Source organism: Mesoplodon bidens (assembly GCF_964165515.1).
Source record: "Mesoplodon bidens genome assembly, chromosome: 11".
Lineage (NCBI taxonomy): Eukaryota > Metazoa > Chordata > Mammalia > Artiodactyla > Ziphiidae > Mesoplodon > Mesoplodon bidens.
In genome coordinates this window covers 46,627,382-46,653,884 of record NC_138167.1, presented here as the reverse complement: position 1 = coordinate 46,653,884, position 26,503 = coordinate 46,627,382, and the positions used below count along the sequence as shown (strand labels likewise).

Sequence of the window (26,503 nt, the reverse complement as noted above, 5' to 3'; positions counted from 1 at the left end):
CACCAGTGGCTCCCTCTTGAATGGAGCCTTCCACAACAAGTGAAAAGGCATTCCTCCCCTTAACATCAAATTAGTGGACTGCCAGCTCAAATATCTGACTAACTACAAGCTTCTACCTCTCCAGACCTACCAGATTCCCATTATTCCTCTTCCTTTTTTCCATACACCCCTTTCAAGTTATTTAATGAAGGTTGATGCGGCAGCTGCCCAAGGGCCCTTATAGCATCATAAAGACAAGAGGAGCCCAACATGGTAACATGCCAAGTCAGAGTGGCTGTGGCTGTGCATTCCCTTTATTTCCTCTGTCCTGGGCTCTCAGCCACTTTTCTGTAATCTCCCCCATGTCTATTCAGACAGCAGGAAGCACAGTGAGTGCCCAAACCTCTACCGCTATGGTAGGCCTGGCCCACACCCCGCCCAGGCCGTCATGGTATGCCTGAACTTGCACAGCCACCTTTAAAACACTGCCAATATTAGAATGTCAGACATTTTTTATCTTTCCAATATAGTTTTTCAGTTAGTAAGACGTTTTTTCGCCTCCCCTCCCTCACCATTTTTCAAATGTAGAAACTAAGGTACCAGGATGTCAGATGCCTTAGAGAAGTTTGCACAGTCAATAAGAGAATTAAGATTAAAACTCAGAATTCCCGACTCACAAACCAATAGAGTATTTTCTCAATTGTCCTGGAATAAATTTCCATAACTAAAGGAAACCCTTTGGGGAAGGGAGCAGATGCTAACTAACTCAAATGAACATAATTTCACCACGGCATTGTGAACAAACGACAGTCTTCGCTTTGTTTCAAATTAAAATATGCAGATAATATCTTCAGGATATTCAGGAATGAGTGAGATAATATATAAATAATTGATGTCCCTAAACAGTGTCACGTCTTTCCCATCTGAGGGATGTTACAGGCCTTCTGTAGATCAGCATCTACTTAAAGCTTTTTTACAATAAATTTTTATGACTTCATCTACATTCTTTCACTCTCTTGTCTCATATATATTTTTTAGTCTAATGAATGCTCCAGTTTGGGTACACGTCTGTGTGTGGGAGGGGAGCAGGTAGCAGCTGGCCATAAATGGTGAAGCTAATTAGCCTTTCGACACAGTGAAATCAAAAGAAAAATCTGTATTGATGTCAGGCCTCCATTCCTCAGATAGAACACTATAAAAAGCCTTTCATTTCCGCCTTACAATTTGTACAAAATATCTGGGTAATTAAATTGAAATTCTTCACCATATAGTAAGTGCTTGGGCTGGCTCTCAACAGCCTTAACCCTTCCCCTAGCTTTCTGTGAAACTCTTTATGAAAGCATTTTGGAGATATTCACACCTTAAACAGATCCCTCTACACGTAGAGGAAGGGTTAGTGCTCTGAGAAAGCAGTAATGATGTAGGTCGTGAGAAAAGATTGTAGATGCCCTTCTAGCATAATTCTGGTAGATTTGCAAAATAGCATAAAACCTCCTACCCTGTCCATGGAGGAAGGGACAGGGCACAGAGGGTACAGCCTCTCATGCAGGCTGCCATGTTTTCTCTACACATCCATCAGCAGGACCAGCCTAGGAACCTGGGAGAGGGCTATCCTAGACCAGTAGGTGTTCCCAGGGCCAGTCACATCTCCTTCCTTATCCTCCCCCCAGAAACATTTAGGGCGTAACTTATTTCAGTGGGAGGACATAAAGCTTAAGAGACCTCTGGGTTTCTTGAGTTGAAAGGTTCTGATCCTTCCGACAGGGCCCACTGAGCTCTAGACCCAGAACATCTCTTTTGAGAAGGAACCTGCAACGTCAACTTCATTAGTGCCAAGTCTCATCAACTGAATTATCTGGCCAGTGTTCAAAATAGATAAAATCCTTACTTTTAAAGACCAGTATCATTTATGGGGTGTTTTTCTGTTTTCTGTATTTTTACTTTATTAAGCTAAAGTTTGAAATGAATTGAGTCTTTACCTTAGATGTCCTGTTTTCAATAACAGACAGGCAACGAGGAGCAGTTTTACCAGGATGTGTGGGATCCACAAATCTATTCTGAGTGAACAAGTTTATTCTTAGCTGTATGTAATTTCCCAGACTGGAGAAACAACTTCTGTTGCGTGGTCTATAGCCACAAGACCAGTTATGCCAGCAGGTCTTCCTATAAACACTAAAATATCTATATACTTGCCTGCAGAATGTAAAGAATAACTTTGAGGAAGAGAAAATAAATGGCCTGTGAATAAAGTGGAGATGTGATTGGGTACCACCCTGAGCTCTGTACACCATAACCATTTGAGCTTTGGACCATGGGCAAACATAGGCAGTGAGGCAGTTTACCCCTGTCTTTATACAATGTTCAAAACCTGAGGTGTATGTCTGGTGCAAGTAGCCTTGTCTGCATTCTACTGCTGGGTGACCAGAGCCAAAAAGGCAGGCATGAATCTGGGGCAGGTGCAGAGGGAGCTTTTCCTCCCTCTCCTCTCCCTGGTGTGCCAGGAAGACCTAAGTGAGGTGCATTCTTTTGCACACTGCTCATCAGCTCAGACCCTGGAGTATGAATCAGGAGGAGTCCCAAAGGTCCAACCCAGGACCAGGAGATCTGGCCCAACAGTTGAGGGAGGGAAGCAAGACTGGACTGACAATTCAAATATACTTGAGAACAGATTTTAGTTCTTAGATCAGCCACAGAATTTCCCTAGTCCCTCAGTCACACAGAATCCATGGCCAAGTCAGCTTTGTTAGCTGTTCTTTGTCCAGAACCACAACCCAAGGACTCACATCTGGGCAGGGTTGCTGTTGGAGAGGAAATTAACCCCATGGCATTTGCTACTTTATTGGACTTCAGATACTGGAAAAAAAAAAAAGTGCTGATGCCAGCATGAGCAGAACTTCGAGGCCAGAAGAGAGGGTCATGTTAAGTACATGTGCAGATTCCATCACGCAGCTCAGTTCTTTCTCCCTCATTTACTTGCTTTCTCTTGCTACTTTCTTCACTTTTTGTTCCTTTCAATAAACCTTACTCCCCTCTTACATCTCTGCTTCCTCTAAAATTTTCATGTTTACCTTCTTCGCCCGACCTCCCCTTTCCTGGATTCTCCCCTTTCCTCCCTTTGTTCCAAACCCTCACCTATGTCTTACCTCCATCCTTTCTTTTTTTAAATTTTTATTGGAGTATAGTTGATTTACAGTGTTGTGTTACAGCAAAGTGAATCAGTTATACATATACATATATCCACTCTTTTTCAGATTCTTCTCCCATCTAGGTCATTACAGAGTATCTCCATCCTTTCTGTGCATTAGAACTTTCATCAAGAGACCAATCATGGGCTTCCCTGGTGGCGCAGTGGTTAAGAGTCCGCCTGCTGATGCAGGGGACACAGGTTCGTGCCCTGGTCCGGGAAGATCCTACATGCCGCAGAGTGGCTGGGCCTGTGAGCCTTGGCCGCTGAGCCTGCGCGTCTGGAGCCTGTGCTCCGCAACGGGAGAGGCCACAACAGTGAGAGGCCCGCGTACCGCAAAAAAAAAAAAAGAGAGACCAATCATGCCTACAGTTGTGCGATAGAAACATGGCAGATGTGTGCATGAGGCTGAAGCAGTACAAACCACCTTAAAACTAATTCTACCTATTCAGTTTCTCTCAAATGTTAAAACCTTTGAAACAAAACCCAGCTACTTAAGAGAACACCAGAGGAGGAAGACACTAAAGAAGTATATGTTTGTTATTAACCAAGTGGGTAAATCAGCACTGCATTAGCAAAGGATTCTATTAAAACAAGTTAAGTGAGCAGCCTAAAAGAGGTGTTGGATTTTTTTTTAATCTTTGTTTGTTTGTTTGTTTTTGCCATACGCGGGCCTCTCACTGTTGTGGCCTCTCTCGTTGCGGAGCACAGGCTCCAGACACGCATGCTCAGCGGCCATGGCCCAGCCGCTCTGCGGAATGTGGGATCTTCCCGGACCGGGGCACGAACCCGTGTCCCCTGCATTGGCAGGAGGACTCTCAACCACTGTGCCACCAGGGAAGCCCTATATTTGTTTATTTTTATGGGAATATTTATTTGTTCATAGAAAGGGAAAATACTGCTTTTAAAAATTAGTGAATGAAAGGAGACCACAGATTGAGTAGCCTAGTAAAATTTTCCTAGGGTACAAACATTTTGGACATTCCTTAACATCTAATATTATAACCTAGTGTAAGTGTTATTTGAATGATCATTTTTATAGCAAATGGACTGGTCAACCCCCACTGGAATGCACACATTCTTTCTTTAAAAGCGCTGACCACCCACCAATCATGTTATGGTCAAATTCCTCAGACCAGGGAGCCACTAAATCTTTAACACTGCACATTCCCATCCAATGGGCTGATTTTAACAGATTTTTCATATTGCTCTTTTTATAGGTTTTTACCCATTCATAGATTTATGAATTTGGACTTAACAAGAAAAATGTCAGGTTATCTTCTTTAACTTTGGGTTTTCTTTCATGAGCTTTCCAGATTTCAGACTGGAGTGGTACCAGTGAGGCTTCCCACTCCTGGCTCAAACACCTGAGCAAAAGCAGCAAGATTTCCAGGGAAAGTGACTGGCTCAAGTGTGCCCTTATTTGGCATTTTCATCCCCAGGAAAGCAAAAACAGGTTATAATGAACATAAAGATAAAAGATGCAATGAGCTCTACTAGTAAACCAATGTCTACAAGGCTCCAAGAGAAACTGCCATCATACCTTCACTGCTTTGGGAGGAGAACTTTCAGAAAGGCCGGAAGCTCTGGCATCTGGACTTAGTGGCTTGGGATGCACAGGCTGCTGGAACTCACTCTTAACCTGGGAGTTACCTGCTTGAGTTAACAGAAGGAAGACATTTTATAGTATCTCAAGGGAAGGCTCAGAAAAGGTTCCTCCCCAAAGCAAATTTTAGGCACCTCCACTAAGGACACAGGTCCTTTCAACACCAGGAAAAAACATAGCTTTTCTGTTGAAGAAAAGCATTATTCTAATGCTAAAAACTATGCTCTTACGTTCTCTGTTCTCTCACAAGTCGGGGTGTCAACTCAGAGGCTTTCTGACCCTTTGCCACATGCAGCGGGAATCCAAACCACCCTACATGAGGAAATTTCTGCCCTGTAGCATTTGTCATTTTTTAAGGCTGTTTATAGACTTTGATGGCTTTTTGGTAGTTAGCAATCCCAACAACTCCTTCTGGGGCGTTTCAACTGAACTTGGGAAAATGGGGGAATGTGAGGGGAGAAATTTCATAAGACATGCTCATGTATATGAGTGTGTATAATTTGACACCATCTTTTTGGTCAGTCCTATAGTGAACATCCATGGATGAAGATTATGGAAAAAGACTCCATAAAGTTTTTTTCATAGTCATTGACGTGTCACCTGCATAAGTTAATTTCCTGCCAATATATTTGTTTTATGGAAAACTCAGAAGAGGCACAGAGAAGTCATTCACACAGTTGCTAAGGAACCATAAAAGAATCCCTAAAATCTAGAGTTATGTCAACAAAGTACTGAAAGATTAAGGCTTATTCTTCAAAAAAATGTTTTGCAAACCTAGTCAAAACTCAGAAAAATTTCTAGTCCAAGCAAAATGACTGCAAAAGGAATGTTCTTGGATTCAAGCAGCAAGTTTCTAAAATTTTAAGGCAGGGTTTACTAGAGATCTGTTTAGCTGATACTTCAGCTTCTTGCTGAGTTTTCGATGTCTAGTAAACTAATTAACCTGAGGAGAAGCTAGAAATCCATATATATTAAAAAAATAATACACTGAACATCAGAATCAAAAGTGGACATAGTAAATTAAAAAACAAAGGTTTTTGTCTTTGGGAGAAGAGAGGCTCAAAATGATTCCAAAACAGGATGAAAAGGTGATCAAATTCAGCACCCCCAGGAAACTGTCTAGAATCTAACCAGAGGGAGGATTATAGCACCTATTTAGATAAATAAGAAAAAGATATTTTTTAAAGGTTACTCAAATACCAATTCTTTATTCCTGTAAATGAATAAAGTCCTTCTTGGCCAACCTTCTATTAAAATGAAACTTCAAAATTATAATTTTTATTTTTATTAACCCTGAAAAGGTTTGGTACAAAAGACAGGATAAGTTCAATGAAAGAAGCATCAAAAGTATTCAGCTGGCCACAAGTTAATCATATTTCATTGAATTTAACTTCTCTCTTAGGCATGGGATGTGTGAAGGGTACTCAAGCACCAGTCCTTAAAACCAAGTGAAAGATCTGATCAGCTACATTACTGGGTTTAATATGTTACACATTCTCAGCACTGACAGAACTGGGGACCACCCCCGCCAACCAAACAGGGGCTAGAGAACAAGACCCTCTTCCACCAGACCTAAGAATGAAAGCTTACGGGAATCATCCTCAGCAGGGGCAGAACGGGCTGTCAGGCTATTCTCAGATGCAGAAACCTAGAAAAAGAAAGGCAGGGTGGGGGAGGGGGGTGGATTAAGAATCACGTTAAAAATAAAAGAGCAAACTGCTATTAATGCCATTAAAACCTGCTGACTCCAGTCAGTCACTGGCTGCCTGGGGGAAATAATGGCCCCCAGAACAGCTGAGCATTTAAACAAGAGGCAGCAAAATGTCTTTTATGAGGATATTAACATGCCTCTCAATTATAGAGTAACTCAAATAACAGACTGCAAGCAACTGCCAAAAGTGTGCATTATCTTCCTTTATAAAAGAAGTTCTAAACCATATCTTTGTACTCTCAAAAAAAAAAGGGTGGGGGTGGGGAGGGTACAAAACAAAACCCTCTATCAGGGAGAGCAAAGCTCATCACGACAAACCACAACTCGTATAACTATAACTCACTCCAAGGCAAGATAAAGTCTTTACATACAGGAACTATTCTTTTATTTTCCTAACTCCTTATTTCCCAAACAAATGCATTCTGCTGAAACAAGCTTGCTGGTACAGAAGACCTTCTGATAGCTGTAAAACAAATTTATCTAAAACCAACCTTTGGTATTATCTTCAAGGTTAGTTTCCCTTTTTAGTTCTGGTCTCAAAATGGCAATGTTTAACAAGATGGCAAACCTTATGTACAGGTGATTATTTTCCCCATTTGGCATCAAATTTAAATAAAAGTACTTTCTACCAGCTCTCTCTCCTTTCTACTGGCCCCTAGGCCTTCCTGGTATCTTCCTCCACACTCAAAATCATGAAGGGTTGGGACTTCCCTGGTGGTCCAGTGATTAAGAATCCGCCTTCCGATGCAGGGGATGCGGGTTCGATCCCTGGTCAGGGAACTAAGATCCCACATGCCGCAGGGCAACTAAGCCCGTGCGCCCCAACTACTGAGCGTGCGTGCTCTAGAGCCTGCGCGCCGCAACTAAAGAAGCCCACGCACTGCAATGGAAAGACTCCACATGCCACAACAAAGATCCCACGTGCTGCAACTAAGACTCAAGGCAGCCAAATAAATAATAAATAAATATTAGAAAAAAAAAAAAAAAGAAAGAAGGAAATGCAGAGAACTTCTAGTGAGGTTATGAGGAAGGAATTCCCCCCCCTCTAAAAAAAATCACGAAGGGTCAAGAGGTGACCCAATGTGTACTCCTCGTGAATATTCTTTCATTCAGATGTCAGGGATTTTATGGGTGATGCTGAGTGTTTATATCAGGATGTCTAATGTACTGAATAAATTTACAATGGAGATTAAGTTGTTGGCTGACTGCAGCCTGGTCATTTTTTCCCCTTTATTCTCTGTTCATTACAGGAATTCTGACATGGTATAAAACAAACCAGTATAATAACAGTTAACATTTATTAAATGCTTACTATGTTCCAGGTATTGGAATGACCACTTTACATGCGTTATTTCATTTAATGATACAAAATAAATTTTCTGAAAGTTGTGCATGGCCATAAAAAGCTCTTCAATTCTTGCTAAGTTAGGAGGTGCACCCATCCCAGGATGTCCTTCTTTCACCTCCAATTTAGTCACCTTGAACCTGCAGGGTAAACTTAATGCCAATCATGACATCATTGCACACGCCCAACCAGATGACTTCACTGCAGGAATAGCCAGGAGACAGCAAGTGAGATTTTGCTCAAACATTTCATTAAAGAAAAGCACAAATTCATTCACAAGAGGAGAAAGGGAAGAACAATACCTTGACAAAATATTCTATTTCAGGCAAGTTTACCCTGGCATTAATGTCCTTTTGTAACAAACTGAAGTTCAAATAGTTCTTAGGTATTGGTTAACAAAAGCTAGGCAAACAGCCAAAAGGATAGCTGACGCTCTGAAAAATTTTATGAATTTTAAGGCAGCGAAGGGTTCACGAACCTACAGTATACACTTGAAGACTATGTACTATCTTTATCTCCTCTCTTCCCCACCCACTTCCCAATTTGTGATTCAGCTGCAATGATACCCTTTTAGGCTATAACTAAAATGTTCTGATCCTCCAATTCAGCTCAGAGTTCCAGGTTCAAATCAATACGAAGACAATCAAGAAAGAAACATGAAATTAGATATAGGGACAATCCAAGCATGAATTTCCAGATGATCATTTCTCAAATTATGCTCCAAGGACAGATGGGAGGATTTCAATGCTAGGAATATTTTTTTCTCTTAAATGTCTTTTTGACAGTATATAAGAAAAATTCCAAACATATCACTTATACATAAGACATAATCTCCCACTTAAAAAATGGGAAAACCAGGCAGTCTAATGAGAGAACTCACTTGATACATGACATGTGACATGGAAATAATGCCTGAGCCCACTGTTTCAAGGATGTATATAATTTGATTATTTTATGACTATGAAACACATTACTGCCACGTAGTTTGTCTTATTATCTCAAAATACATTTGTGATATAGTTTTGTAAAATAAAGCGATTTAATGTTCCTAAATTTTTTCCTGTTCTATTCTTTGAGTCAAATATTGTAGCCATTAATCTGAGACTATTTTTCTGTGTGTCTACTTTGGTCCAAGTATGTAGTATATCTCATGAGTTCCTGTTGGTATGCTGTCAATATATCTATTTTTAAGTCTGTTATAATCAAATAAGTTTGAGAACTATTGCTCTTAACCCATTTTAATTATCTCCTCACCTTTTGTAGAATGGCCTCAAGGGTGTTAATATGTGTAACAGAAACAATGACTACACTCCTATTAGTCACTGTAATAGACTTGAAAGCTCTTTCTCCTCATCTAACTTAACATTTGATTATCATATTGACAGAAAGACCAACGAGACTGGGTAATAGATTGGCAGAGAAAATGATAAATGTACCTGACATATATATTGTTACTTAATCCAACTAAGCCATCCATCTAACCATAAATGTATAAAACCTGATTTGCTTAAAACCTTCCCATGGCTTTCCTCTGACGCAGGACTACAATCATACTCTTAAGGGTTTTTCAAGACCCACCCTGGCCCTCTCCCTCCACCTGTCTCTTACCATTGCCTACAGGTACTTCATGCTCCAGCCAAGTCATCTTGGTTGGGTTCTCTGGTTTCCAAACCTCTGTTGTGTCTCCCTGGAATACCCTTCTCTTTCTTTACTCAGCTTTCCCCTTATTCACTTGGCCTAGTTCCATACATCCCTCAAGACTTGGCTCAGATATCACCTTCTTTTTTTTTTACATTTATTTATTTATTTATTTATTTATTTATTTATTTTTGGCTGTGTTGGGTCTCTGTTGTTGCATGCGGGCTTTCTCTAGTTGCGGTGTGCAGGGGCTACTCTTCGTTGCAGTGCGTGGGCTTCTCACAGCGGTGGCTTCTCTTGCTGCAGAGCACAGGCTCTAGGCACGCAGGCTTCAATAGTTGTGGCATGTGGGGGCTCAGTAGTTGTGGCTCACGAGCTCTAGAGCACAGGCTCAGTAGTTGTGACGCATGGGTTTAGTTTCTCCACAGCACGTGGGATCTTCCCGGACCAGGGCTCGAACCCGCGTCCCCTACATTGGCAGGCGGATTCTCTCTCTTTTTTTAAAATACTCTTCTGTAATGTGATTATTTATTTATTTATTTATGGCTGTGTTGGGTCTTCGTTTCTGTGTGAGGGCTTTCTCTAGTGGTGGCAAGCGGGGGCCACTCTTCATCGCGGTGCCCGGGCCTCTCACTATCGCGGCCTCTCTTGTTGCGGAGCACAGGCTCCAGATGCACAGGCTCAGTACTTGTGGCTCACGGGCCTAGTTGCTCCGCAGCATGTGGGATCTTCCCAGACCAGGGCTCGAACCCGTGTCCCCTGCATTAGCAGGCAGATTCTCAACCACTGCGCTACCAGGGAAGCCCCCTGGCAGGCGGATTCTTAACCACTGTGCCACCACGGATGTCCCAGATATCACCTTCTTGAGGAAGTCAGGTTAAGGGTCCTCAGTCCAAGCTTCCATGGCCCCTCATAGCCCTTGCATGGCACTTGTTACACTGTTTTACAATAGCCAACCTACACTCACCTCCCTCCTACTCTGTTAGCTTCCTTGCAGGTAAAGACCACGTGGAATGGTTTGTTCACATTTAGTTGCTAAGCTCAGCATTGCCTGTCCTTAGCATAGTGCCTAGCTTTCAAAATACTTTGAAGTGAAAGAATGACATTTTCTTGCATAAAATGTGTTAAATTAATAATATACAAATAACTTTGAAGATGATATCTCTATTCAAACCAGATTTTTAAAAATTACTTAAGCTCTATGTCCTCTGAGCATTTGCTGAGCAAAAGAATTTTCCAATGAAGGTTCATCATTTGGTCAGCTATAAGTTGCAGAGCTCCCCAACCAAAATTATGTGACCTCCAAAAAAGACAATCTGTCCTGGCAGCTGTTACCAGATTCCCAGACACTCTACAGCCTAGAGTTAGAGTTGTTTCTAATTTTAAGCATCTAATTTAGAACACATGCTTCCCTGGCAAATGGACATCAGACTTTCCAACCCACCTTTTCTCCATCCTGATGGGCGATGCAGACCTCAGGACCTGGGGGCACATTCTCCTTTTGCTCCAATTTATGAGTTTTGATTTCACCACCACTGGCTCTCAACTCATTCTACAAAATAAAAATAGTCTGTGAATTAAAAAAAAGTCTCACGATTCTCTTCATAGCACATCTATTAAATAAACTTGGAATGTTAAAAAAGAAATTATTTTAAGAGGCTTTAAGTCAAATCAACCCCCTAACTCTCACAAGCAAAACCCATTGACTTGTGAAATGACAAAAGCAGCTTTGTGGACACATACCTCAGAGTTAAATATTTATACAACTAGTCTAAAACTGGATGCTCATTAGAATACAGACACACACACAGACCACCCCCCCACCCCGCATACAATGTTCTCGTGATTCACTCTTCTAGCAGCAGAGCTTGTGGGAATGCAAAGCTGGCGAGTTTTACCAGAAAAGACCATTCTGGAGCAGGGGAAAGGAGATGCCAAGTGCCAATAATTAAGAAAATATACTGACCATATATATATAAATGCCCGGCCTGGAAAGAGAGACAGCAATGATGTATACATATAAAAATTGAAATTATACTTAATGATACCATAAAACAGCCTTTCTTTGTGAGACTTTCAAAGACATGTTTTTAGCATAAAATTCATTCAGTATACTAAAGACATACCTTATTCTACTTCTCATAATAGAGCTTCAACATAAAAAAACAGGCATAAGGAGTCAGAAGGAGTAAGTGTAAACATATTTGTTTTCCTTGCAAAGAACACTTGGGGCAAAATATTAAAATTGACTTTATTACTAGATCCATAATCAGTACAGAGGTAGATGAATACGGACATTTCCTACCTTTAGTCTGCTAGTTATCTAGTACCTTTCTGTTCTCTGTGATTCTTTAGGCATGGGGAGAAAAAGAGCGATTTATGGCCACAAGGCCAATGAAGGGAGTGTGAGTGCGACTGACTCAGGTGTGGAATTCCAGGTTGAGGCCTACAGCTCTGGAGGTGCGTCTACGAGGAGGAGCTGGCAGCCAGCACTATAGAAACCAACAGTACAAGAGCCCAAAACTCATTCGTGACCCCATCTCAAAGCCCAGCCTCTGGAATCACTGCCAGAGAGAATGCGCCTTGCTACAACCATGCTCTGTAAGAGGCCTGAGAAATTCTTTGGGGATGAGATAAAACATGCTTTTTACAAGAATTCCTTAAGACTTCTCAACTCTTAAAATTTACAGAGCAGGCGAACCGCAATGCAGAAACTCTTATTTAGGAGTTAAAAAACAAAGTCACTGAACAGGTTTTTCCACTTAGGGAGTCACCTGGTAAGAATGTTTATAGCAGGAGGGCACTGAGAAGCAGCAAAATCCTGTAACAGAGGGAATTAAGCTCCACAGATCATCTGTTTGCTGTATCTCCTGACCTGCCTTTTAAGAGAAGTCTAAATTTGCTTATTTTTCACACCCCAGTGAATAACAAGCCTGTGATGTTCCACTTCGCTACTGATTTACACACAATATCTCTTCTTAAACCGATACTGAAAAATCAAGATGAGATTACTCACTGCCTAGAGACTTAGTCCACCAATAAATACTACTGGAAAATGCATACTTCATAAGGTGGGGGAAAGAAGGCTCAGCTCCTGGAATACACATTGTGATTTCTAACAGGCACTAGTTCAGCCTGCCAAATAAAGGTGAATACTGTTCTTCCAATTTTATTAAAAAATAACAATCAAGAGATTAATAATTTGTCATTTGAAATCTTAGAAGGAACAACTGTTTGAAAGATATATATGTATGTGTACATGTGTATATACGTGTGTGTACTTATGAATAAATGGCATTTAAAAGGCAACTTCAAATAAACAGTTCAGTCGTGTCCTCCTGCCAGTTAAGCCTAGGAAAGTATAAAGTGGAAAGACCCTCCACTCTACTTAGAATACGACATTTTTGTGCTTACTGAGTACGTCATCTTCCTGTCATTTCTCTCCCTTTTTCCTATCCACTATTCTATTTGTTTAGAAAATTATTACATCATAAGAAGTAAAGATTAAGTAGACCCTATGTTGTATGATTTCATTTACATGATATGTTCAGAACAGGAAAATCCATAAAGACAGAAAGTAGATTAGGGGTTGCCAGGGGATGAGGGAAGTGGGGAATTGGGAGTCACTGCACAGGTATGGGTTTCTTTTTGGGGTGATGGAAAATTTCTGGAATTAGACAGTGGTGATGATTGCACAACCTTGTGAATATATTAATTGCATATTTAAAAATGGTGATTTTTATGTCAGGTGAATTATATATCAATAAAAATTGCAAAAATCACCCCATCCCACATTAATGTTGAATATATTCAATATTTCTCTCCAGTATTCTCCCTTTCTTCTCTCAAAAACAAATATAAGTGTATATGTTAAAACTAATAAAATACTATCAATACTTCTTTAACAACAACAAGATTAAGTAAAAGAGACAGGAAAATTCTCAATGACATTACTGGATGGTAACATCACACAAAAAAATGAGCGGGGTGGGAATGAGGCCTAGGAAAGCAAAGTCAGGATTAGAACATGGTGAGGATTACGAATGAAGCTAGGGTAGGATTTATGTGAAGAGAGAATGGCTGGGGACCAGTAAGGAGCCAAGGCTCACAGGTCAGGGTCTGGGAGACACTTTTAGTTCCTGTGCTCAGTGACCATTTGCTGGATGAGTGAACGAATGAATGATGCTGAACACATACTGTATAGTTGGTGGAACTGCTTTGTTTGGACACAGCTGCCTGGTACTTGGCCATTCGATCCTTTATGGAGGTTTCTGACAGGCGTGGGAACTCCAGATTTCGCCTACTCTCGCTTTTCTCTGAGTTGAATGATGAAGGTGACAACTGACCTGTAAGCATGCAAACAACGTGCTTTATTAGAAGATAAAATGCGATTTGAATGATTTCAAGATTCTAAATTTTGGGCTATTGTAATCTAATATAATCAACCTCTTCTATTAAGAATACAAAGAAGGGGGACTTCCCTGGTGATGCAGTGGTTAAGAATCAGCCTGCCAATGCAGGGGACACAGGTTCAAGCCCTGGTCTGGGAAGATCCCACATGAGGCGAAGAAACTAAGCCTGTGCGCCACAACTACTGAGCCTGCGCTCTAGAGCCCGTGAACCACAACTACTGAGCCCACATGCCACAACTACTGAAGCCCTTGCGCCTAGAGCCTGTGCTCCACAACAAGAGGAGCCAACGCAATGAGAAGCCCGCACACCGCAACGAAGAGTAGCCCCTGCTTGCCCCAACTAGAGAAAGCCCATGCAGGGACAAAGATCCAACACAGCCAGAATATAAATAAAATTAATTAATTAATTAATTTAAAAATAATACAAAGAAGGAAATCAGGATTATAACTGTCACTTATAAGGTAACATTCACTTACTTTCCCAACATTAAAAGGAGAACCCTTACCATCACTGAGTGTTATATATTTTTAAATTCTTTGTTCATTTAACATGTGAAAAAATTAGATGGCAATGCCATTTTAATTTGCATTTCTTTGATTCCTAGGAGGCTGATGGTTTCCTGTATTAATTGATTTTATATTCTTTTGTGAAGTGCTTGTATATGCCCCCTTTAAAACATAATAATTCTGCTCTCAAGGTGTTATGTTAGCATCAGTAATACAGGATAACCAATCTTGACAGGGGATAATGTCCATCCATGGGAGCCCTCAAGCCCCAGATGACCCTGAAGCCAAAACTGTCGATAACAGTACTTCCCTTATAATCCTGCAAAGTTACCCTTTGGTTAACACAGGTTACTGTTGATAAAGTTGGATTAAAAATACAGAGACACTATTTGGAAAAAGCAGTGAGATTTGGGAATGGCTTGTATCTAGCAGCCTTTCTTTTCATTTGTACCACTCTTCCTTTAAAAGCATCAGATTTGAGGTCACAAGGTATTGTTACTAATGAGTACTTCCTAGAAAATTTCCCACACATGGAACTCTCTGCTTACCTGGGCCTATTTCCAAGTCATCCAGAGAATAGCTGTTTTCAGAGATCTTTCTTCCACCTGCACTTCGGCTTTGGGCCCGAAGAATCTGTTTGGAAAACAAAACCCAGCAATAAGCTTTGCAGTGAGGATGGGAAATCTTGACGCAATGTTCAAAAAGGAGACCTGCAAATCTCCTTTATAAATAAAATCCAGTAGAGATTAGATTTTATATTAGTTTTTATATACAACAGAGTGTGTTTTTAGTATTATAAATATCAAGCACTACATATTCACAGGTGCCCAGGGGAAAATAAGTAACTCTATATAGGTAATGCTTTCTGCGAAATATCACTGCCTAACCACCTTAACCAGAAAGCCTCAGAATTTAACAGTCACTGGAGCAGAATCCTCATGTCCCAGATGAAAATGATGTCTCTCCAAACTGCCAAGTCCTGATAGCAGTATCTTCTGTTGGCGTTCTCCGTCCCATTCTATCCCTGCTGTTGCTGCCTCGTTCATGTCTTCATCATCTTTTCCCTGGACTACTGCATTACCTTTCTTTTCTTTCTTTCTTTTTTTTTAAAAGGAACATTTATTTATTTACTTTTTGGCTGTATTGGGTCTTTGTTGCTGCACACGGGCTTTCTCTACTTGTGGTGAGCAGGGCTGTTCTTCACTGCGGTGCACGGGCTTCTCACTGCGGTGGCTTCTCGCTGCGAAGCACAGACTCTAGGTGCGCGGGCTTCAGTAGTTGTGGCTCATGGGCTCTAGATCGCAGGCTCAGTAGTTGTGACACATGGGCTTAGTTGCTCCGCGGCATGTGGGATCTTCCCAGACCAGGGATCGAACCCGTGTCCCCTATGTTGGCAGGTGGATTCTTAACCACTGCACCACTAGGGAAGTCCTTGCATTACCTTTCTAATTGGTTCTTCCACTTTCCAATCAAGGCTCTATGATGCTGTCATTATCCCAAGTAAAACAAAAAAATTATCCCCAAATATAAATCTGTTACTTGACTTCCCAGGTGCGCAGTGGTTAAGAATCCGCCTGCCAATGCAGGGGACACGGGTTCAAGCCCTGGTCCGGGAAGATCCCACATGCCGTGGAACAACTAGGCCCATGCACCACAACTACTGAGCCTGTGCTTTGGAGCCCACGTGCCACAGCTACCGAAGCCCACGCACCTAGAGCCCGTGCTCCTCAAGAAGAGAAGCCACTGCAATGAGAAACCTGTGCACTGCAATGAAGAGTAGCCCTCGCTCGCCGCAACTAGAGAAAGCCCGCTCGTAGCAACAAAGACCCAATGCAGCCAAAAATAAATAAATAAATAAATAAAAATTTAAAAAACCTATGTTACTCTCTTGTTCAAAATTCTTTAAGGATTCCTAATCACTCCTTGAATTAAATCTAAAGTGCTTAGTATGTCAGAAAAGACCAGTTCTAGATCTGGTCCCTTCCTACCCTCTCTGGGTATTCTCTTCCTCACCGCTTACCCTCCAGGAAAAGCAAACCACTGGGAGGTCCATGATATTGTAAATGAGTTCCCTCTACCTGGGTTACTCTTTTATCCTTCTATTGTCTAACAGTGCCTGTTCCTTCAAGACTCAGTGTAAGCTAAGCAACAGTCCCTCTGCATCTGCCCTACCTCTCTTCCATAAATCTAAGTAGCCCTTTCTCTGTTCTCAAGGACCTGGACACACTTCCATTACAATGCTTAACAAATTGTTGCGCATCCCTATACTGGACTGGAATCTTAGTTTACTGAGGGCAGAGACCATGCTTTTATTTTTTAATTAATTAATTAATTGATTAATTTTTGGTTGTGTTGGGTCTTCGTTGCTCCGTACGGGTTTTCTCTAGTTGCGGCGAGTGGGGGGGTACTCTTGGTTGTGGTGCGCGGGCTTCTCATTGCAGTGGCTTCTCTTGTTGCTGAGCACAGGTTCTAGGTACGTGGGCTTCAGTAGTTGTGGCACGTGGGCTCAGTAGTTATGGCTCACGGGCTCTAGAGCTCAGGCTCAGTAGGTGTGGCGCACGGACTTAGTTGCTCCACAGCACGTGGGATCTTCCCGGACCAGGGCTCGAACCAGTGTCTTCTGCATTGGCAGGTGGATTCCTAACCACTGCACTATCAGGGAAGTCCTATTTCTTATTTTTTAAATAGAAAAGTGGAAGGTACAGATTTATTTAATAAAAAAAAATGATTCCCGTAAATTACTACATTTGTATCTCTCAAATTTAGGGTAGATCTCTAATGAAAGTTCCAAATTCTAATTTTACGACTAGAAAAGTAACTCAAGAAAGCCACTTAGTAAGTATCAGAGGATGTTCCCAGACATAAAACACAGACAGTATGTCATGTTTATTCAGCTTACAATGAGAGCCTTCAAGCAGATCCTATCATTGAAATCTCAGTTTATTTCCAGATAACTTAACGTGGAAAAGATGTCTGAAATCCAGTATGACAGGAGACAAGAGTAAAACATTTAACTCCCTTTTGAATTCAACATTAATAAATAATTATTAAACCTTTAAGTTCAATGGACTAATCAACCAACAATAAAGTTTAAGACAGTGAACTATCCCTTTTTCAAGTCCTCCCCACCCCCCCCACCCCCCAGCCCTCTCTCTCTCCTTGGAGATAGAAAATATGCCACTTCAGAAATCAGAGCCAAGGATTTGGTTTGCTTGTACCCTACCAAAAAAAACACAGTTTCTAGCAAATTCAATATACATTTAATGTACTGCATCTCCAGTCATCTTTGCTATTTACATTATTGGTTGAATCTATTTACAAAAAAAAAAAAACTAAAAGAAGCTGTAGCAACTCTAACCTTGCCACATCATACTCAGGTCAGCTGCACCAACATCAGTCACATCCACATGACTCCTATGATGCAACACATTCTTGCTCTGGGAACAGCCTACCACTTGGAAATGAAGATCATCAGCCAAAGTGAAAAGATAAGTTTGGCAGAACACCCTCCATCCACATTTTTCTGTTTTTAAAACATTTCTCATTTGCAGATAGTTAAAGGAAATTCCAAAGATTTATTCCAAATGCTGCTGCACTGTAAAATGATCATTATAAAAACTAAAATTTTCAGGGCTCAAAAAGGGAGAAAGCCTGGAAATACACTTTTTTTAAAAAAAAAAAAAAAACCAAAAGGGAATGGGTTCTGCAGTCTTAACACTGGAGCAATATTTCAAATATTTACATTCTGTCAAAGGTAAAGTTCAAGCATAATTCCAAGAGTATGTGTTACATGTTGCAACCTGCTAGGAGTTTAGTTTTCTGTTTGTGCTTGAAGTTCCTACACTGGTGTTATTGAGAGCAAGACCATTTAGAACCAGAACACATGCCCTGCAAGGTTCTTTGGTTTTAGATGCATAAAATTTCCCATCTTTGCTAGCTTTTTATTTAAATCTTTGGGTTAAATAAAGAGCCATTCCCCCCCCCCCAAATTCATGAGGGTTCAATACTCTGAATTATTTTCTTTCATCTATTAAAAAAGTGAATCTGCAAAGTCATTTGATCTTAGAGAAAAATAGAAAAACGTCTCTGGAAATCAAAGCTATACTGACACTGGTTCTGAGGAGGAATACAGCTCGGAGATTAGATGGCTTTTAATGAGCTCCCAGGTGAAGCACTATGCATTTCTTTTAATATCTTTCCACCTCCAAACCACTCAAATATAAAGAATGACAAGATCTCTGTATACCTGAAATGAACACAATATTGTAAAGCAACTATACTTCAAAAGAAAAAAAAAAAAACACCAAAACCTCAAGGTCTCAAATTCATTAACTATTAATTTTTGATCCTCATTTTACAAGTGGTAATCTGAGGTTCAGGAAGAAGGTGGGGTTTCCTCCAATATTTCTCAAGGAAAGTAAAGGAGCACAAAAAGAAAAGAAAAGAAAAAAAAAAAAAACCAACAAACACCAGGAATTCTGATACTGAAATACTCTTCTGTAACACATTTTTATTACATTTCAATCTTTTCTATTCAGATGCCTGAGGCAGACTTAATCATCATAATCTGTTAAGAGAGAAAAGATAAGACACTTTAAGACTTTCTGGAATTTCCTAAGGCTTGGCCTCACCCCACCCCACAAGTCCTCCTTCCTGTCAGCTGACTGCAGCAACTCTCATTAGTGTGACTACCCCTTAAATATTTTCATTGAATCCATAAACCAAATGCATCAACATTTACCGGTAAGAAAATAATAGTCTGGGGCTTTTAGCCAGTGGTCTGTAGAATTTCTTTTCTCTGAAAAGTTTTCTTTAAGAAATAAAGTAAGTTAGGTCCCAAATGTCAAGTAAAAAGCAGGATTTCCTGTCCTGTGTACCCCTATTTTCAGGAAAAATTCTCTTTAAAAGTTGATTCTCAACACTTTAATTTACTGAGAGCCACTTCCTTCAACCATTCAACTTTGACCTTCCTTCAGACTCTCTCATCCCTCCAAAGTCAAGTGTGGAGGAAGGATGGCTTTTAGGGAAAAATGGGACTTTGCTCAACTATGCATAGAGATCATATGGTGTAGATAAAATCTGGCCTTAATTTCTCAAAATACTGAAAGAGAAACATTTCCTTCTCCAGGGACCCTTGCAGAAAAAATACAGCTCATTTAAGTACAAAATACACACAGAAGGAGCACTTATCTCCAGGCAGGGGGATTTCTCTCTCTCTCTCTCTCTACATATATATGAGTATATATATATGTGTGTGTGTGTATATATATATATACACACACACATATATGTATAAATATGTATACATATATATGTATAAATATATATAAATATTTATATATATGTGTGTGTGTATATATATAGATAGATAGATAGATAGATAGATAGATTTTTTTTTTTTGGTTGCACTGTGTGGCTTGCGGGATCTCAGTTCCCCAACCAGACTGAACCTGTGCATGGCAGTGAAAACCCTGAATCCTAACCACTAGACCACCAGGGAACTCCCATATTTTGTATTTCTAAGTGTTCTATAAAAATTATGTATTACTCTTACAATTAGGAAGAAAAGAAAGGAAGGAGAGGTAATACTTCATATTTTTAAATTAATATAAATAGATAAGAATGATAAAACCAAATGCTGATGAGGAACTGCTGGGGAATTAAATATGTCCTTAGATTGTGCTAGTAGTGTTATAGAATTATGTCTTTTGACCACAGTAACATCATTCAGTAATATAGCCCCCCCATAACTAAAAATAAAATGTTTCTGCCAAGATGCTTAGAGCTTTTTTTTTATTAGGCTGGAAGAGAATCTAATTACTGGGGAATGATTAAAAAGTATAATGAAGTAACATATTGCCATAAAAGGATAACTACGTGAACTAGGAAGACACAAAGGAAGGTCTATATAAAAAAGACCAAACCAAAGATAAACCACACAAAACAGTGAGCACACAGTACCTAAAACCATGTAAAATCTAGTTATGCAACGATAAGGATATCATTGTGCACAATTGGTAAAGGTTACTCTTTTTTTTTTTTTGCTGTACGCGGGCCTCTCACCGTTGTGGCCTCTCGCATTGCGGAGCACAGGCTCCAGACGCGCAGGCTCAGCGGCCATGGCTCATGGGCCCAGCCGCTCCGCGGCATGTGGGATCTTCCCAGACCGGGGCACGAAACCACGTCCCCTGCATCGGCAGACGGACTCTCAACCACTGCGCCACCAGGGAAGCCCACGGTTACTCTTTTTTCCAGGTTTACTTGGCTTTTTCTGATTTACTGTGTTTTGTGTGTGTGTGTGTGTGCGTGTGTGTGTGTGCTTGTTCAGATGACTTATTTATATAAGAAAAACAAACCTCCCAAACTCACAAGCTTCTAACTCAAGAGTTTTAGTACAAATCTCTTGCATTCCAGTGTACTTCTCTTCATTGCCCTGATGTTTTTTACTCAGTAAAAAAGACTATAAAACGTAGGAAGAGGACAGATAGAAAGCTTAAGTCTTTGAGAAGACAGCTGTTAATATGTTTTAATTCTTTCCTGGTTTCCTTAGATTTCAAAAATATGTAAGGCCAGATGTTTTTATCTAATAAATAGCTATTATAATATCCATGAAGATAGTGTTTATGGTAGAAGGGGTGCTACACAATTTCAGTTCTTGTTCTGATATTAATTAGCCACATGACATCAGGCATATCAGTTAATTTCTCTGACGTCAGCTGTTTCCATCTGTAAAATAGGGATTTTAATATCCTGCGAACAATGAGTTGAATTAAATAACCTTTTACAATCACTTATAGTTCTAGGATTTATGTCAACGATCTCGATAGGGATTTCTCACTCATTGTAACTCGTTAATGAATTAGAAGGCTAAAGGAAATGACTAATAAATTCATCTGGATACACACCTATGTTGTTTAATCCAGGAGTGAGTCCAGTAGCAGAAAGAAAAGGTGATTTTGTGGGGCAAATGATGTCTTTCTGGCCCCTACAAACTGTAATGTAGCCAACTAATGCTTAGAGAATATTCTGGTCTCCTGATATTACTTTTCAACATATTTTATTTTAATGGAACCGGATAGAAACCAGTAAGTAGTTAACTGCCATGAAAGTAAGCAGAAAAGAGATGACTTGTCTCTAACTGACATATCAAAGACAGCCACTTAGGGCAACAAACAGAAAGATCAGGATTCCCTGACTGGCATCTTTATACCTGGGTCCATTATCGTCTTACCACAAAAGACCAAAGGTTTACTCAGAGTTACTAACTAAGGTAAATAAAACTTAATTTATACGAGTAGGAGGTTTTTACAAGAAATGTACCGCTACAGAGAGGTCAAAATAACACTAAGAACTTAAGCGTTCATCGACAGATGAATGGATAAAAAAGATGTGGTGTATATATATATATATATATATATTGGTTTAATCCTGACCCAAGCAAAAGACAATACTTTAAGTAGGTTATGAAGGTAGAAATACACCTTCCAAATATTTGGTCTTTATTCTCCTTTCCAAGGATTTGTGTGAACCAAATAAGTTAGGAAACAACAGAAAGAATTGAGACTTAAGGAGCCTGTCCCTACATTGTTTGGTGATTTGAATAACTGCATCAAGGCCTTTGAAGATTATGGATTCAAATGTCAACATGATGATAACTGAATATTGGTTATAACTGCTTGATCAGCTTTCTCATAAAAGAATGCCCAGAATAGTTACTCTGGCTACCTAAAACCCAGATCAACATATACATGGAGCTAGGGATGCTAAGCCACACTCAATGTATGTCACTGGGGGTTGGGAGGGGGGCTTCTTTTTCCTCATAACTTATAGGTTACATTAATCCATCCACTGCTCATTTGCTCATAGGAATTAGAAGTATCATGTTCAACTACAACATCTGACCAGAATAACCTATCTATTCACCAAAGGTAGAGGATAAGTAAGGAACAGCCTTTAATCAGTTCTCATTATTTATAAGTTATCTGAGTTCTAAGCTTCTTTTCTCCTTTTTATTAAATAAACACCAAGAGCCCAGTCATTGTGCTGACCACTGGGAGATAAAAGCATCATTACTTTGAAAGAATTATAGACTGGGGAGTGTATAAATTCATACATGACTATTAAAGAAAGCATGATATAAGTGGCCAAAGAGAAGTAAAAAGAAAATGCTACAGGAGGGTCAGGAGGGTGAAGGTAATTTCATCTGGGAAAAAACTGAGGTAAGGTCTCACAGTCTTCATAGACCTTGAGGAGTAAGATTTCAAGAGGTAGAAATTAGGGGAAAGATGTGACTAACTTACAATGAGGAGTAATCCAGGGTTTGAGTATAAGATTAGCTATGAGACTGGAAAGGTAGGTTGAGCTCAGACTGTAGAAGACCCAGATATTAAATATGGATTAATTCTGAGACATCCAAAGTTTCTGATCAAGGGAATAACATAATTTACAACTATGTTTAGAAAAATAAATAGCAACAGTGTGGAGGATGGAAGGGAAGAAAAAAATGAGAGGCTAATAGGAAAGGTTGCAGCAATACCACAAGGCAAGATGTAATAAGGCTAAACCATAGAAGTAGATGTGGGACCTCTTGGAGAGAATGGCCCATACTTGAGAGATGTGTATGTAGATGGCTTAGTAAGTGACTGACCAAGAAGAGGTAGGCACAAAGAAGAACTGATCCCAAGCTTTACAGGCCAGGAGATGTGGTGAATGGTGATGCACTAAGGGACACCAGGGGTAAAGCAGGTTTTGGTTGGAAAGATAATGGATTCCTTTTTAGCCTTCTTGAATTTGAGTGCTTAAGGGATATTCATAAAGAGATGTGTGATCTGGCAGGCAACCACAAAATTGGGGCTGAAGCTTGGGTTAAGAATTCAAGATTAGAATCTAGTTTTGGGCTCCGTCTCTTAGAGTCCTGGAAAGAGATGAGACTACACAGGGAGGGAGAAAAAAACAGGACTGCAGAGAAGAGATCAGGAAGAAAAGTGGACAAGAACAGAAACCATCTCAGACAAAAGGGAGCAAGAGAGACTAAGAAAAGTAGAACTCAAGCCAATTAACTTGGCCTCCTGTAAATAACTCTGATAAAAAGATTTAGGAGATAAAAAGATTTAGATCATGCATTTCCATTATCTATGTGCTCCCTGACCCTGCTCAGCTAGTTAGTTGAGATTTAGTCCAGTTCTTTAAAATTCTATTATGGAGACAAAGATTCACATGATTTGTACCTAATATATGCATTTGTCTCACAGAAGTACTAAATTTTTAGCTCTGAGGTAATCATTCTTACTTGTATACTCTTGCTCCGAAAAGGACTGCTAGTGTCTCTACCATATTTCTCAGAGCTTCCTTCCAAAGATCCAATTATGTAACTTCCTGAATAAAGCCTTATCCATATTAAAGCTGAAATTATGATAACAATAACCATAACCTAGTTTCAAACTGATTAGTTATTCATTAAACTAAGGTAGACAAAACTTTTTTTTAAAAACAGTTTTACTGAAATACTAGACAAACATTTTTAAAGTAATCTAGACTGTTTCCAACATGGGTAATGATGCTTATTTAGAAGCAGCTATAAAACCAAGGACAGTTGTGTTTTACATTCCCTAAGCAGTCCATTAAATGACAAATGACTATTTAATCAGGAAGTTTAAAAAGCACCTCCACCCAAAAAAAAAAAAAAAGCCCAGGTCAATCTTAGAACCCCTCCATCTTCCTAGACCGTTAGCAATCAGGCTGAGTGCCAGTCTGATCTGGTAGGATCTTTCTTTATATGAGAATTTTTTTCTCTGCTTTGACCAGCCACAAAGAGACAGGCTTGTTCTGACCCATCTTTCACTAGACATTTATGAGAAAAAAGTCTCTCACCAGATCCTTACACATAATCAGCATTTTGTTTGCTGCAGTCCCAATCATTTCCTACCTTGGGCCAGTTTTGACATGTACCAGCCTTTTTGCACTGAATCTACATTGTGTGTGCTGCCATGACATCAGCCATCCTGCCCCTAACAGGGTCTGAGAGGAGGAGACTTACAATGGTGCTTTGACTCACAACAAAGCCCCTTCCTCTCTATTTAGGATTTTTGACATTTTTTCCTTCCATTTAAAATTCTTCTTGCCATTTAAATTTTTTTAAGTTTTTTTTTTTTTTTTTTTTTTTTTTTATTAAGAACATAAAGGGGAAAGAGGGAGTTGGCAGGCCTAGAGGACTCAAAATTGAGAGGGATGAGAGTTTAAGAAAAGTCATAAATTGCTTTGTGGTTACATCTCTTGCCAACTGGTTTCAGTGTTAAAACAGAGTAAAAACTCATGCAGAGAAAAGGGTTCTAGCTTTGCAAATCTTTAAAAATTCTTTCTATTGATACATCCTCAAACAGATGATCGCTGAACACTAAAGAACTTTTCCAGGTAGAAAAGCAACAGGCACCGCAAGATACAAGATGAGATGGCTACATCACACCAAACATAACTGAGGATTCTAGGATACGTTATCTAATTTTTACCTCAGAAGAAATGCTTCATACCATTACTTCACAAATGTAGAAATTTGGGCCAATACTTAGCTGAAAAAATCTGCTTTCCCATCTAAACGGAATCTAGAGTAAATGAGGGCTTTGCTCCCCATCAGATCTGTTTATTTCATTATAATGACTGTTGTAACAAACCAACCCCATGTACAAAGCCAGATATGCAGGAAAGTATGAGAAAACTGGAAAAATTTACCAGCTCTGCGGCCCCTGGATTGTGTTATAAGTCACCAGCATATGTAACTCATTTTCTAGTTAAGTAATTCCCTCTGGGGACCTGGTCTGCACTCCACATGAAGGATCAAGTTTCATTAGCAGTTGTAGGAAAATGCAACCCTCTGCATTTGCAAGTCAAAACTCCTGAAGGCTACGGCTAGTCTGGCTATCTTCATTGATTTTTCCTGGGATAGGATTTTAGCTGATAGAAAACATTTGTTGGAAGGCACAGATGAGGAAGTTGAGAAGAGAAAGGATTCAGCTAGCAAGGAGACAACTAAGCCTCAGTCTTATAAACTCTGGCCTTAACACTCAGCCTGCAGCTGTGTCCAGGCAGAGAGAGATTCAGCAGTAATTCCACCCCCCTAAAGCTACAAATGACAAAAGGCACAGGAAGACAAATTAAAAGGGCAAGCATACAAAAACACATAACCCAATCAGCATCAAACTCTTCATTTCTCGATATTGACCTGAATCCCAGTGTGCACTTGATTTCATGTGAAATTGGGTCACACTCACAAATCTTAGCATCTCTGTAAATAATTCATTTGAGACTTTTTATTAACTACTCGTCTAACTTGAATCAAAAGACATACTGACCACATACTCGCCATTACACAAACCGTCTAGACTAGAAAAACAGCTTTGTTTAGTTACTTGAATTGGCTTTTTCAAGTTTTAAACCCACCCAATCCTTACCTTGGTTTGAGTTGGTTCACCTTTCTCAAACATCATCTTAAGCCTGTTCAGCGGAACATTGTATTTCTCTATTTTGTTTGCAGCTTCTGCATTTTCACTTATTTCGGGTTTTCCTACTTCATGCCTGGATTCTCCCAGACAATTTTCCATTTTTTTACTTTCTGCTGAGTGGTCTTTAAGATGCTCACTGTCCTCGATGCGGGGGTACGTATACTGAATAAGAGCTTCAGGAGGCGATTTGATTCTAGGTCTGGGGTGGACTCGTTCCTCTTGGTCAGCCTCGACCCCAGAGGCAGAGCTGTTTACCACTTCAGCGGGAGGAGGGTCGCCTCTATGCCTGACCTCGGTGCTGCTGTTTCGCACGGAGTCTGGGAGAGAGTCTGCTCCCAGCACTGGGTTCTCCCACTTCTTCTTTAACACGGTCAGGTTCCCCCTTCTAAAGTGCTGGGAGAGATTTTCAGTGTTCTAGAAGAACAAAAAGTGAATGCCAGTTATAACTTGCCTGCTGAAACATTCAAACATGCTGTTCTTTGTAAAATGAAAGTTAAAACTCCAAGCTGCTCCTGGTCCACTGTTGTTTCAGACAGCTGTGAACAGTTACAGCCCTGCCACATGGAGAAAGCATCCACCGCAAGAGAGGGAGAGAGGAAAGAGAGAAAAAGTCAGGAGCTAAAGCA

General features: G+C 40.1%; 1 protein-coding gene across 2 annotated transcripts in view; it reads right to left on the bottom strand.

The window, feature by feature from the left end:
- The window catches only part of LIMA1 (LIM domain and actin binding 1), a 55,526-nt gene that overhangs the window by 6,888 nt on the left and 22,135 nt on the right, over positions 1-26,503 (bottom strand). The window contains exons 3-8 of one of the 2 annotated variants that reach the window (XM_081249855.1): positions 25,827-26,291; positions 14,931-15,015; positions 13,661-13,809; positions 10,908-11,015; positions 6,360-6,417; positions 4,707-4,816 (exon numbers count right to left, since the gene is read on the bottom strand). In XM_081249855.1, coding sequence (XP_081105981.1) covers positions 4,707-4,816; positions 6,360-6,417; positions 10,908-11,015; positions 13,661-13,809; positions 14,931-15,015; positions 25,827-26,291 — 975 coding nt within the window. Of the gene's footprint in view, positions 1-4,706; positions 4,817-6,359; positions 6,418-10,907; positions 11,016-11,429; positions 11,452-13,660; positions 13,810-14,930; positions 15,016-25,826; positions 26,292-26,503 lie in introns of those variants that run through there. The other variant, XM_081249854.1, reaches the window with a different exon arrangement.